The 14,809-nt window shown below is 36.5% G+C and overlaps 1 protein-coding gene across 1 annotated transcript in view; it reads right to left on the bottom strand.

Moving 5' to 3' along the window:
- TTN (titin) overlaps positions 1-14,012 on the bottom strand; it is a 238,144-nt gene extending 224,132 nt beyond the window's left edge. Inside the window, exons 1-11 of the mRNA XM_058809603.1 lie at positions 13,836-14,012; positions 11,703-11,806; positions 7,416-7,619; positions 6,483-6,770; positions 5,642-5,730; positions 5,303-5,544; positions 3,300-3,585; positions 2,903-3,055; positions 2,322-2,441; positions 1,166-1,303; positions 754-891 (exon numbers count right to left, since the gene is read on the bottom strand). Of these exons, the coding sequence (XP_058665586.1) occupies positions 754-891; positions 1,166-1,303; positions 2,322-2,441; positions 2,903-3,055; positions 3,300-3,585; positions 5,303-5,544; positions 5,642-5,730; positions 6,483-6,770; positions 7,416-7,619; positions 11,703-11,793 (1,749 nt within the window). The 5' untranslated portion in view covers positions 11,794-11,806; positions 13,836-14,012. The remainder of the gene's footprint in view (positions 1-753; positions 892-1,165; positions 1,304-2,321; positions 2,442-2,902; positions 3,056-3,299; positions 3,586-5,302; positions 5,545-5,641; positions 5,731-6,482; positions 6,771-7,415; positions 7,620-11,702; positions 11,807-13,835) is intronic.
- Between the last annotated feature and the right edge of the window lie 797 nt (positions 14,013-14,809).

Here is a 14,809-nt window from a genome sequence, read left to right as displayed (position 1 = left end):
ATTTCCTAGCAGGGTGGGATATAAACCCCTTCAGTGCTAGAAACTTAACCCTACTGACTCTTTTACTTGAAAATCATCCCACTGAATGGGTATGTTTTCAGGAATTAATTTGAGAGCATTCTGTTTTATCAAAGTAGGTCTTAAAATGTAAGGTTTGTGGATAAACCAAATTGTAACAGTGCATTGGCTGCAATTTCTTCTCCAGTTCTGGACACTGTGACTGGTGCTTTAGTTTTAACAGTGGCTACTGTTTTTGGAACTACAATAGTTTTCTCAGCTTCCTTTTTAATCTAGTTTTTATAGCAGAAATAAAAGTTTCAGTTACGTTCAGTCTTGAAAGATATTTGAACAATGAGAAAACATTTTGAAATGGGAAGAGGGAAGGAGAGTTGAAGGGTTAGGTCCTTGTGCACTGCACACATCTCTGTATTATAGTGATAAGTATTGTTATACCCTCGCACCTATTTAAATAAAAGTAATGATTAAAAAAAAAGTTAAAATGCGTTTCAGGAGTCAGTCAGTCCACTCCAAACATCAGTCAGAAGATAATTATGAGCATCCTATTAATGAAAACAAGAGAGAAAGATCAAGATGAAATAATTTAGTCTAATTAGCAGTAGGTCTAAAAGTTTGTAAGTGGAATAATCTTAGAAAAAATGAGCTGGAAATGTACAGTTAGTATTTTTTGAGGAAAACAAGAGGTTGCAAAGAAGAAAGGATAAAACCAAATATGGCTAAAACAGTGCTATTCACCTTTTCACGTGTTATGCTCACTTGTTCTTGTTTGGTGGCAATTCTTTCTTTACTTTTCGATATTATGACCGGTGCTTTAGGTTTATCAGTAGTAATTACTACCTTAGGTACTGAAGGTTTCATTTCTTCCCTTCTTATCTATTTTTTATGGTAAAGAAAAATAATAGTAATTGATTATGCCTGTTGTCATGATTACACAACTCTTTTGGATAGCAGGATAATGTTTCTAAATGTATATCAAGAAGAAAGAAACATGATTTCAGAATTGGAGTAATACCTTTGTACTCAAGTTATAGCATGTCTTACATGCTGAGAGAAGTTAATGAAAAGTCATTATATATTCCATTGATTTTTATTTGAATGAGAGAAGAAACTTTCTACTTCCTAGTTTGTAATATATCAATTTATTTACCTGTTCATGAGCAATGTGCACTTGTTCATGTCTGGTAGTTATTTCTTCTGTAGCTCTTGTTATTCTTTCTTGTTCTTTGGCTTTGTCTGTGGCAATTATTACTGTCGGTACTGGAGTTTTCTCTGGTTCTTTTCTCACCTGGACATTTACAAATAAGGAACTTTTAATTTTTATTTTAAAATATAAGGTATGTGAATTTTAATATATTTGGAAAAGAGCATAGAAATTAAAGAGAGCAAAGATGTCACATTCTGTATTTTGAAATCGTCTAGTCTGGAAACAACAATGAAACATAAACGGACTTTGTACAAAACATTGAACATAAAAATAATAAAACATTGCACAAATTCTTGTTTTGCTACTGAAAGCAGTACTAAAAAAATTGGTGCAGAGAAAAACTGTCCTGCATTAAAATCACTTTGAGAAAGTGTAAGATACTAAAAATAGGTTTAATGAAACTTTCATTTGACAAGAATTTGACTTAGCTTTCAAATGCTAAGTTCAGATTAATGCCCAGGTGGATTTCTGTTTCTCAGTGCTTTAAAGAGAGGTTACACTTTCTTCCTCATGCTTTTCTACTATAATGCAAATAAAACACTGGCTATGAAAGCTCATCTTCCAGTAAATCACATTTTTCTGATAAAATACATGTTAAAATAATCTGAACTCAAATCAATAATTTGTGTTTTCAAAATCGATTTCAATGCAGAATGAGTTTTTCCTCCATTTTTTTTCTGACCCCCTGTTCTGCCAACAGACAAAGCAGAACAAATGCAAGCTTAGAGACAATATCAGAACAACCCCCTACAGACACACCCGGCCCCCAACAAAATTTAAGAGCTGCTTTCTACATGTCAATTCTTTAAATTATCAAGAATGCTTGAGAAAAGAGAGGTTGTCTTAGTTATTGCAACTTTATCGATCACATTCTTAGGTATAAATAATGGAAGTGAAATAAAAAGTGAAAGAGAGTAATCACAGAGAAGAGAAGAGACAGGAAAAAGATGCACTGTAAGTTGGAAGAGTGAACATATATAAAAGGGACAAATAATAACAGTATCTCATTTTTCTTCTTCATAGGCTTGTCTTTTGTATGAGATATCAGATTTTTGAACAAGGTAGGGCATAAAAAATCTCAGGTACAATCTGTATTCACCTTTTCAGGAGAGATGTGTCTTTGTTCTTGTGAAGTTACAATTCCTTCTCTAGTTCTTGATATCACTGTTTGTTTTGTGGTTTTATCACTGGTAACTACTACCATTGCCTCCTTTTTCATCTGATTTTTGTAGCAACAAACAAAAAAACCAAAGCCTTAGAATTCATTTTAAAAATTTGATCATCAAAATAAGAAGAGAAATAAAAATAAGAGAGGAATTCAAGTAAAGGAAAAATACTAAGGAAGAATTATGTTATTTCTAGTGGGGAAATTATAAATGAGATATTAGAGGAAAAAAAGTAATCATTCTAAGAATAATGTTAGAGAATAAAGGAGAAGAGAGAATAGAGGATCATTTTCAGAGAAAGCAACTTAAAAAGAGTAATTAGTTCAATCCTGTTATGATGGAATGGGATGGTGTAAATGAACCTGAGCATTCCTTTGCAGTCTAGGTGTTCTAGATGAGTATGCATGCTTTTGCAGTGCACTGGGTAACATCTTGTTACGTCCTCACAGGGAATCATGCCTTGTTTGTGTGTTGGATGAAGGGATAAAGGGAAATGTCTGTGCTCTGTTTCTACCTGCTCATGAACAGGCTGAACGTGGACTGCAGTCATTGCTGTCCTTTTAGCAGTTTGCTCTGCCACACCTGGAGCTGGTTCTCTCACCATGGCTTGATCCACAGCAGCAACAACTGTAGCAATAGCTGCTGTTTTTTCACTGTCCTTTCTCACCTATATTTGTCACATCAAAAGACAATTTTTTCATATTTTGCATACATTCAGAAGAAGCACAAAACCAGTACAGAGACAGAATACTGCAAAGAAGCATTTCCACATCTGCAGCAGGACTCTCTCAATAGCAGATGCACACAAGGTTTTACACATAGCCTCTCAGATTCCATTTAGCAGATCTATCCAGCAGTGGTGAGACCCCACACAAACCAAACCCAGTATTTTTTCCAGAAAGAGACTTTACCTCTCTAGCACCAGCGGCCACCTCGCCAGCAGCAGTGCCAGTAACAGTGACTTGTTCTTGGACCCCATATCTCCCTTCCCATCTTTCCTCAGTGACTTGGGTAGTGCTTGTGGATACTCTTGTTTCCTTCATCTGGGCTTCCATGGTTCCAGTGTATCCTTCCTGCTTCCAAGGAGGAAGGACATCAGCCCCAGCTGTTGTCACTACATGTGGTTTACGGATTGGAGATGGAGATTTCACTGGTCTAATAGGTGAGGTGGAGATTCTCCCAGCAGGAGAAACGGACCTATTAAAAAAAATACAGTATCAATATCATTAATCTACTGCCTCAGAATGATAATTGTATGAACAACTTCAGCCTGAACTTGAACTCACTGCCCATGTAGGTATCTCCAGTAATGTGTAGTTTCATTTTAAGAACGGTTTTTGAGAGGTTCTACTTGTAAATTACACTAATTTGTTTTTATAACATTATGCCTAACTGTTGTCATTCATAACTTTAACATGTCTTTGTAGTAGCTTAGTTTCCAAAAAGAAATAAGAACAAGTGGCAAAAGAAATTTCAGTCAACCAAATATATTTGAGATATAAAAATTATTTTGCATTTGCTCTATCCTAATTCTTCTAATAGGAATAATACAAAAAGCTCGCAGGCTGTAAATACTACATAATACGGTCATGGTCCAGTCTCTGTAGAGAGACAAAATCATAATTGTAACCAATCTTGAGAAAAATGTCATGTAGCTACCACCTAGCAAAACAACTGGATGTACTCCTGTACTACATCTTACCGTCAGTGTCATCCATATAAGTACCCATAATCCAGGCAAATTTCTTATCAGTGCTGAATATTTTTCCCTGCACTTACATGTACAGATCTCAGACGCAATAATTTATATCCACTTGGCAAGTGCTAGTTTCTAAATTCTGATATTCCAAAAAATTCAGTCCTAATCCCAGCAGACAGTTTTAAAGCGTTTTCCAAAATTCTTAAACAGGCTTTCTAACTTAGAATTTCTTTCAGTGGAATTTTTTGTGCTGTATTTCCCAGAGAACGTTAACAAATAGCAGCAGTAGGGGGCAGCAGCATCATGTTGACTTTTAGATTCAGTTTTTTCTAACGTGTTGTATGTCTAAAAGGGGTCTGACTAGCAAGGGAGGGCAAATTTCTAGTTCTATATGTGCTCTAGATGTCGCTATTGAATTCCTTTTTCATTTATGTAGTTTGATAGTTACAGCTAGTTGCTATCAATCCATTTATTCCTGTCCTTGCAAGTTATTATCAGGGGGTAAATTCACCAGCGTACCCAGCTCTGACAACTTAAATGGGGCTCTTCCGAGCATTCAGCTTGGAGACATTCCTTCCATGATGCTGGTACTTCAGGATACTGCAAATGCAGGACTTTCAAAACACTCTTGGCTTTACCTGCCCCTCAGCACAGACTTCATGGAGTCTCCCAGACCATGAGCCTTGCTCTTCACATCACTCACTTTCCCTCTCTGGCCCTTCTACACAGCAGAGATAAACTTCATTTTTCCATAACCACATTTAGCTTGCCTACCTTCAAAATATTATTTCTGTAGTTATTACCAGCACATACACAGAACACCAGCTCAAGGTTTTTTTACATATCCTTTCATTTTGTTTGCCACTCATCAGTGTCATTGCTCTTTTCTCTGTTCATCTAAAATAATCAAGTCAACTGCTCTACTGTTGTTTTTTTTCTGTTTCATCATGAAATTGAGCTGTGAGTGCTACTTTGGCTCTATGTAGAGCAACCAAATGGGATTTTCTACAGTAGGGTATAGAAGTCTACATAGGGGACACACACTTCTGTAGCAGTGGCAAATAGATCACCCTACAGCTCACCATCAGAACAAAGCCAGTCATTATTAAGTCAGTGCATTCTTTCATTTCATACTGTGCTCTCATTCTACAGCATTACTTCTCTATGTAAAAGTGATTCCAAAAGCAATACTGCCCAAAAGAACAGTAATTTTACCTTACTGGTGAAGGTGTTGGTGCTCTGACATGTCTTACAGGCGATGGTGATTGTCTAACGGGCGATGGTGATTGCTGTCGTGCCATTTGTGCTTTTGCAGCAGTTGTCGGGGTTGGTGATTTGGATGTAGGTCTAGGAGGCATTCGTGGAGGTGCCTTGTGTGGGAGCTGTTGGGTGGTTGCACCTTCTATCATCATTTCAACACTTGTAAGTGATCTGGCATCAAAGTGGGCTTCAGTCTTCTACAATGAAAAACAAGAAAAGGAAAACTAGGGTGAGGGACTGTAGAAGTAATCCTCCACATTTTAGCCTTACCTGCTTTGTTTTTGAAAATTGTACCTTTTCAATTCTGGCTTGTCTTGTTTGTGAAATCTGAGCAGTCGATACAATTGTCTTTGTCTTTTTAGCAGGAACGGCTTCTTCCTCGCCTTTGGAAAGAAAACATGGTCAGAAGAATTGCATATGTTAACAATTAATAAACAGAGAAATAAATGAATGGTCAACTTCAATTATATAAAAAATTTACATAAACAACAGAAAAATAATTAAACAACCATCTGTTTTGCCTTCAATATCTACAGATAGATAGTTGTGAAAACAGTTGAAACAATATTACTGCATTACCAAGTCATTAGAAAACAACCTCAAAGCAGAACAAAATACATTCATTGTAGATTCTTCATATCAGTCCTGGATCTTAAATGACTACAGACAAAAGCCTGACTGAGGTGAAATCCAAGCAAGAGTGCTCTGGGTAGCATGTTTTCCTGCCACAATTCTCTAAAAACTGTCCTTATCCTTACCAGCCTCCTTCACAAGACTAGGTAGAGCTATGCAGTCTGATTTATCTATTCTATCAAAGCCAACTTACAAATAAAACTTTGAGAGATTTACAGACCAAAATGAGAACAACTCAAGGTATCCCACACTTTTTCCATCAACTGTATCCTCTGCTTAAAGAACACTCATTCTGGAGAAAAATCTTTTTAAATCTCAGACAAAAATCTTTGGTAAATTTCATCAAAGATGCTGTTTTGTTTTTTATTTTTTACAGCAAGTTAATAACTCTTGAGAAAGAAATGATAAATTAACTTGTTGATATAACTGCAATGAGTGGTGCATATTGTACCATTACCATTAATGCTCTGATTTTCATGGCCTGCAGCTTCAGCTCTGTTACCTTGAATGAGCAATTCAGCTGTTGAAGTAGCACGTCCCACGCTATTTGTGGCATTTACGGAATAGGTGCCGGAGTCTTCAGGATATGCTTCTGCAATTATTAAGCTGTAAAGGTCTCCTTCTTGTGAAATTTTAAAATCGGGGGAACTTTTAATTTCTACTCCATCCCGATAGAACTTCACCACAGGTGTAGGGATTCCAGTCACTCTCACGTCAAGTCGAACTTGACTTCCTTGTCTTGCAGTCATGCTTTGTAGTCGTTGTGAGAAGTTTGGTGGTGCTGTTGCAGCTGCATTTTTATTAAAGAAGTAAACAGAAAAACAATAGTGTCTGTTAAAAAGAATGGCAAGTACTAGATGCTTTCATTACTAGAAGTGTGTGAGTTCTATTTCTTCTTCACAGGCTACTGACAGGTGATAGTACCTTCTGAAACATTCAAAATATTATTTTTGATTATACCTAGGATTGCAAATGTTTCTAGAATTACAGATATATTGCTTGTAACCATAGGCATTAAGCACAGTCTTTTGGTATCGACCTTTATGTGACTTGTTCTGTTAAATATCATTGATACCATTAGATATCATTAATGGCTCCATGCTGCAGAAATTAATTTTTTTTTAATGGGCAATTTCAATGTAGCCAGCATGACAGACCGTAAGGAGCTACCTGCATAAGGGCTGAGCCAGAAGCTTGAGTCGTTTAATCATGAATAAGAGTTTGTGAGATCAAGATTAAACTTGATACAGTTAAAATGTAAAGGACACTGTTAGACATTACTGGTGAGAACGCACGCTGAGTTCTAGACTGCTTTAGGAAAAGGAATGTGCTTTGCTATTTTTTGCTGATCATTTACTTGAAATCTGAACTATTTCCAATCATCCCTCGGACTGGTAGCAGGCAGAGAGAGGTGCCTTTCCGTAGCTGTGAGTACCTGTGACCAGCAGCTCAGCAGTACTAGTCGCTTGCCCAGATCCATTGGTGGCTTGCACAGTGTATCTCCCGCTGTTGGCTTCTGTCACGGTGGGGATCACCAGTCTAGCGCGGCCATCACTAAACGAGATCTGCACACCGGGCAGAGTTGCAGCAGAGAGAACCTGGCCATCCCGAAACCAGTTCACCTCAGGAACTGGGAAACCTGCAGAAAAAGGAAGACAAATGGAGATCAAGACATTATGAAATGCCAGACATAAAAATTTACCATGTATACACAGCTGCGGTGGAGCATAATGCCATAGGTGCAGATATATGTCCAGAGACACAGTGGCAAAGGAATTTTGTTTTAGAAAGGTCTCTAAAATGTACAGAGCAATAGGGCAGCTGCACTGGCTCCTGTGTTTAGTAAATCACTTGAATAATGAGAAAACTGTAGTATTTAGCAATCTTACTAAGAAATAGAAGTCCATCAAATTCAGGAGGAGGATGTGAGGTATTTTAAAAATGCATTTGCTGGTATCTAAGTAGGATTGATTATTGCTAGCATATTTATGCAGTCCAATAGTCTGGAGATAATGTAAACATCAGTACTTCCAACCAAATAAAGCATATGTTCTAAAACTACTATGGTTTTAGAAAATGAAGTGATAGAAAAAGTGACTGCTGTAGACATTAAAATCAAATGCCAGCAAAGTTTTGGGGGTTTTAATTTCTTTTTCTGCAATTTTTTGAGTTTGATCAACAGCAGTCACCTGGAATCAACTGTTGTTCAAATATATTATTCTATTTTATCAGGGTCATGAACAAGAGTCTTGGGGTCAGAAAAATTTCAGTTTTAACAACAGCTGATTTTTGGTTTTAAATGGTGATTTGAGATTGCCTGTGGAAATTGTCTTCTCAGTGTTCTACTCAGCCAAATTTATTGAGTAACTTAAATCCATTTGATGAACAAGTAAAATTCTTATATGAACCACACACATAAGGAGAACAGGTAATTTAAGGAGATGGTTCCAGCTCGAAGTCTTTTTTGTAGTTCTAGAACATAATTTCTTCAAAATTAAAATCCTCCCAAATTCACTTCATGTTTTTCTCCACTCAACCCAAATCACCAGTTGCACTGCATGGAGGCTAAGAAATGAGATCTGAGACTTGAATTAATTTTCCCAGTTGTATTGTCTGTGCCCCAGGGGCACAGAATTCTGCTTCCTTTCTAGAGTATCCTTCCTATAAACCAAATAAATTATTAAGGAATTTGATGTGCAAGGAAAATGACTGTGTGAGACTAAAGTGAAAGAGAAGCTGATATGTAGATTGAGGCTTTCATTGGTTCACTGCAGTCCCATCAGACTTGGTTAGGAAAGTTTAAAATCTGATTCACAGTAAAGCACTGATATTTAGAGAAATGTAAAATGAACATACACACAGAGAGAGAGAAAATGAGGACGGTTTTAGGGAGGATTGGAAATCAAAAGAGTAAAAGTAGCTTTAAGCATTGTCAGTTTACAGATGGAAGTTATCAAACTGTTCTGATGGGATGGTATGATTCAATTTTGTGCTATTGGTGTAGGGCAACTTGGGCATTATCATCATCAACATAGAGTATGCAGCAGACACCAGTGATTTCATTCAGAACTGTCTTCAATATTAGTGAAAATTAGTTTAAAAATATTTTAAGCTAGGCAATCCTTCAAAACACGTCCTCTGTAGTGAATTTCATGAAATATTTCAAAAGTTCTATTTGAACTTTTGCGGTGGTATTATATGATGATTAGCAAAAATGGGAGTTTCTGTGGCAGGTTGAGAAAGGCCTGCACTTTTAAAATGGAGTCTATTTTGATGTCTCAAACTGCTATGTACAAGGCATCCAAAGCTAGAAGCCATTTTAGAAATCTGAGCCCGAGTTTATATTTAAAACTCAACTCCACAAATTTCCTAGCACTCTGCTAGCCCCAGGTCACAGAGCTAGTAAGATCTAACTCAGATTATAGATAAATGTGCCCAGTCTATATAGAGTAGGGTTTTACTTCTACATGTCCCAAATACACTATGATTTGACTGTTAATGATAAGAACAATCGTTGTTCATTTTAAAACTGTCCTTGAGGTTTTTTGAACTTTAATACCAAAAAGAAGAAAATCGACCTGTAGTGCCTCAAATTCACCACTTAAGTAATTGAATTCAATAAGATTCTCCTGACAATGATGTGAGAGGGACTGCCAACTTGTGTATGATCTGTGTGCTGCTTTCAAAAACAAGCACTATGAAAAGGCTGTCTTGCACTGGGTAATACCTGAAAATACCAGTTCAAGAAAGGTAAGCAGTGCATAGTTTAATTCTTTATGAAAAAATTTGAACTTGATCAGTACTGTGGAGACATGAGCTTGGCACTGTTCTAAGGCCAGGAACAGTTCTGACTTTCTTGTCTCATGACTCAGTCACCGGTGACCCAGTAGGACTCCCCCTGTGACAGTGTCCTGGCTGCCCTGGCATTTGCTGCTTTTAATAACAGGGTTTGTGTGTTCTATGCTTTCTGTTACATGCTGGGTTTATTAATCTGATATCATCCCTTTATAATGTGACACTTAATTCACATTCTAATACAGCAGCACAGTTCATTTATTCTAGTTTACACACAGGAAAATTACATCTCAGGTGGTTGCTAAGCTCTCCTTGATACTCTTAGATTAACTGAGGTCTTCACGTTTGAACTGTAGCTGTGTATTAATACTTGACTTGTTTATAATAGATCAGTGTTATTAGAGATAGAGAAAAATTCTTATTTTTAAACTCACAATAATTCATTGCAGGTAGAAAGGGTAGGCATTACAGCAGGATAAAGCTATGTAGTCCTTTATTTATGCAATTAGTTATAGTAAAAGCCTTTCCTGACTTTTATGCTGCAGAAAACTAAATGCCAAGCCACTGTCAGGTCTTTCAAACCAGGACGATGTTTTTAGGGCAGGAAGGATATACCAGAATCTCACAATGTGAAAAAAACCTAACAAGAGGTTGACTCACAAGATATTTGAGACTAACATACAAATATGGCATATGCTATTAGAAACACTGCTGTATCTTCTCTTGGTAAGAAATCAAGTTCCCCTCCCAAGTACTCCATAATATCATACAAATGAAATTAGCCAAAATCACACACTGAATGATAACACTAGCCTCCTAACTTTTTCTGATGATATTTTTAGGTATTCCTAATACCAATAAGGATTGTAAAAGAGAAAAAAAAATGACAGAAAATTTACAGTGTAGAAGCAAGAAGAGAAAACCAGGGCAATTAACTGAAGAATAAGGGCCAAATAATAGAATATGGCATGAAAAAGTGTCATGGATGGAGACTGCAGGACATGTTCAAACACCAAATGTGTGAGCCAGTGTCATGCAAAATGACCAAGGGATGAAATACATGGACCATAGATGTCAGAGATCTTTATAGTTGCACAGATCATGTGTTTGCACCTGTCACACAGCATCTGAGTAGTGCTTTATGGTATGTGGATCATCACATTGCTAATGCCTGTAAGACAATATAATTCCACCAGCAGGAGCACATGTCATTTCTTCTTAGTCACTGCCGAGGTCAGAGACACTCTTAGAGCAGTGTGTTGGGTCTCTGGTAACGCTATCTCAGGGGTTTGCTTGGAGTTCTGCACAAGATAGGGTGTTTGAATAGTATGTAGACTGGAGAAATCAAGTATCCTTTAAATTGCATGGTATCTTTAAATTGCACAGGCAATTGATATTAATCCAGCCTTGTGCTAACATCATGATCACCTTACACATCTATTTTTTAGCACACGAGGGTTTTCTGCCCTCTTTAGTGGCCAGTTGGGCCTAGATTTTGTGCTTTTAATCCCCCTCCTAGAACTCTGGAATTAAGTAAACTTAAGGGCAGAAACTTAAGGGAAGCAGAAATAGAGCTTGCTTAGCTAAAGTAAACCTTAACAAAAGGTCTTGGAAGAACTATCGTAAATCCTGTTTTTTGCATCCTGACTTCTAATTCTCCCCAGTCATCATCCAAATGAGGTTATTGTTTCTGCAGCCACATGAAGTTCCCTTATTAGCACAGTATGTATTTTTAGGCACATACATTTCAAGGGGTGGTTCAGCGCGGTATGATATGGATATATATCCACATTTCAGCACTCATCTTGACCCATTCATACCAGATTATGACCTATGAAAAGTGTCATCATTTTTCTCATCATAAACATTAGAAAATAAATTAGTGCTAAACGATAGCAAATCTTGGAAGAATGAATCAAAGCCTTACCGCTAATATGAGCCTCAAAGGTTGCAGCACTACCCTCCAGTGCCACAACGCTTTGTAACGGCTGTGTGAAAGTTGGTGCTTTCGTCGTCATCTTTACAGGCACTCTGCAAGCAAAATAACCCCATCATTAGATATCAATGGTGAAAATGTTATTGTATCCACACACTTCTTGCAAGATCTTAAGAATATATGCAGCTATTCTCTAAACAATTTACTCAGTTTTAAATCAGAACAACTGGTGAAATGCAAATATTGTGGGTTTTGACAAATTTGTATTGCAAATTACTCTTGGAAGATGTTTGGTTGAACTGGATGGGAAACCACTGTATTTAGTGGAGCTGTGCTTTGGCACTGCAAGTATGCAGCAGGAGAGAAAATTCTGCTTGACTCACTGTGTGACCTTCCACAGGTCATTCAGGCTGCCTCTCTTTGTCTACTAATTTGTGTTATCTGACAGGAAAAAATTACCCTGTATAATTTTAAAAAATATTTTGCTGGTGCAAAATATTTGCATTCTGCAATGACAAGACAACTAGGTCACTAAGAAGCAATTGAAAGAAATGTGGAAATCTACAATGTACTTAGCTTAATAATGCCAATAAATTATTAATAATAAATTATTAATAATAAATTATTATTAATAATAATATTAATGAATTTTCATTATTAATAATGCAATAAATATCAAAATACTATTTTAAAAGGACTCTGTAAATAGTGAATAATTTCACTTTACAGAAGCATATTGGCAATAAAGATGCAGATAAAATTCTCCTCTTTCTTAGAGAGTATCTCCGTGGAATTTTGAGTATGGAAAGACAGCCACCTTCGAAATGTGAGCTAGGATATAAAGTAGCCACTGACACTGATGGCTTGAACAACTGCAAAGCCATATGAAATCTGAAAGAAAGTTTGCTTTCTCTTGCTATGCCAGAAGATCTTACTTTGAAATAACACACTGCCACTAGAAAAGCTTGTGTGTTGATATTTTATATTTGCATGATCTATTTATTAACTGATGTTGAATTGTACAGTTTTTAAAAAGGTAGCTACTATTTTCTTAATATGATCATACATCCATTAAAGTTACATTTTTTCTTATTAAAAAATCCCTCCGAGCATATCTGGTATCAACCAACAGAAAAATCCCACAATATTTCAAGGCAAACTTACTCATATATTTCCTTCCATTTACTTTTGCTCTTTGTGACAGTCCCAAGGTTAAATTAAAAATTACAAAGTGAAATTTCTTTCACTATGAGTCAAATTTATTCTACCTCTCACAGGGGTGAAAATTCTTCATTACTTGGGTTCCTTCATAGAAATCAGGGCCTGATGCATACATGCAATAAGAGCATAAAGGCAGAACTGGATATTGAATTGGAATTTTCAGGTTCAGTTATGACTATGTTTTGAAGCTCAGCTAAAATAAATGGGAATAATTTTGCAATACAATTAAACATTATGAAAGCTCATATATATATATATATATGTAGTTTCCAGAGGAGAACAGAAATAATTTAATTGAGAATAATTTCTATCGAGATCCCACAAAGTTTCTATATTTCATTGTCCAAGCAAATTCTGGTTATATAGATGTGATCTTATAAGGCTTCTTGTATAATTAGAATTGAAAGTATGCATCTAAAATGTCATGTTCCAGAAATAACCTTTGCAGCCATGAATGACAGCAGACAAGTGTTCCAGAGCTGCCGTGTAACTGATACCTTAGCAGTTGTTTTCCTTAAAAAGTCATCAGCACTTAGCTGATACCATGTGCATTTTATCAGAGCTATTCTTGGAGCTTCTCAGTTTATCTCTCAGCAGCATAACCTTGAACACTCCCAACAGAAAGGAGTTTTTAAGTTAAGCACATGTTTCCATGCACTTTTAAAATCCTAATTTATGTGGTCTTTAGCAATAAGATACCCTGGAAAAGAAACCTTTTTGCTGAGAGTTATCAAAACTTACTCCAGAAATTAAGGCTATAACCTTGACAGAGCATTTAAGTGTTTCATGTCTATACCCTGAAATCTACAACACCCTGTGAGAAAATTTATAAATAATAGATTGTATCAGAATTATTAATGACTGATAAAACACTTATTACACCAGCAGAAACATGCTACTAACCTGATCTCTCAAAGTGCCTGCAAGAGTGGGCTAAGCCCAACGAAATCTTCTTGAACGACGTCCTTATCCAGAGTAAGATTTTTTTAGACAATCCCAGCATGAGAATTGAAGAGCCTCTAATCATAAAAACAAAACTACACAGTCTTGACAGTGTAGTTTTGTTTTTTTGCAATCCCTACACCCGAGGCGAGGCGGGGAATGCACGACTGCTCAGAAGTGCTAACATAGTTGTTTCGCTTTATATATCCCACCTCTGCTGACACGTCTGCCTCATCATGTCAGTGCCCATTCTGATTGGTTTCCTGAAAGAAAGTTTCTTGGGAGAGGGGATTCACTCTCTGTAACCATACACCACCTGTTGGTTTTGATTGACAATGCTAATTTTAGAGGCACAAAAGGGATTCACTGAGGAAACCTCAGCCATTCCAAAGCTTTTGATTTATAATTCAATTTAGTTTACCAAGTGCAGTTTACATTGTAAATTACCTAATTCATAATCACAAGACAAAGAAAATAAAATAAATAAGCATTTTAACAGGGCATATGGACAAGTGAGATTCAGCCTTACTTTCTTTCATTATAAAACATCCAAGAAGCCACACCAAATGCATATGTCAATCACCAGACTAAATAAGTAAGCTGAGCTCAGACAAGTGGCTGCAGTTGCACTATTAGAATACACCATTTAAACTGTTTTTCCCCTCTAACTTTGAATTGTAAAATTTTGTTTGTTAATATATAGATTTTGTTCTGTAGGGTAGTTTTTGTTTCCTTCACAATTTTTCTGTTGGATGTTCCAAGCAGTTACGCATAACAAACAGTAGCATACAATGTGCAGAAACACAAATTTTGTTAAAGTAAATTAACATGGACAAATTCTGTCATTTTTAAGAAAGAAGATTTTAAGTCTAACAGCTTTTTTCTAGGCCTGTGTAAGCCTTGTGCAGACCTCAGGCCATGGAAAGCATATTGGC

The sequence above is a fragment of the Ammospiza caudacuta genome, chromosome 8 (assembly GCF_027887145.1).
Source record: "Ammospiza caudacuta isolate bAmmCau1 chromosome 8, bAmmCau1.pri, whole genome shotgun sequence".
Classification (NCBI taxonomy): Eukaryota; Metazoa; Chordata; class Aves; order Passeriformes; family Passerellidae; genus Ammospiza; species Ammospiza caudacuta.
The sequence above is the reverse complement of the archived record's forward strand: the minus strand, read 5'-3'. Positions and strand labels throughout refer to the sequence as shown.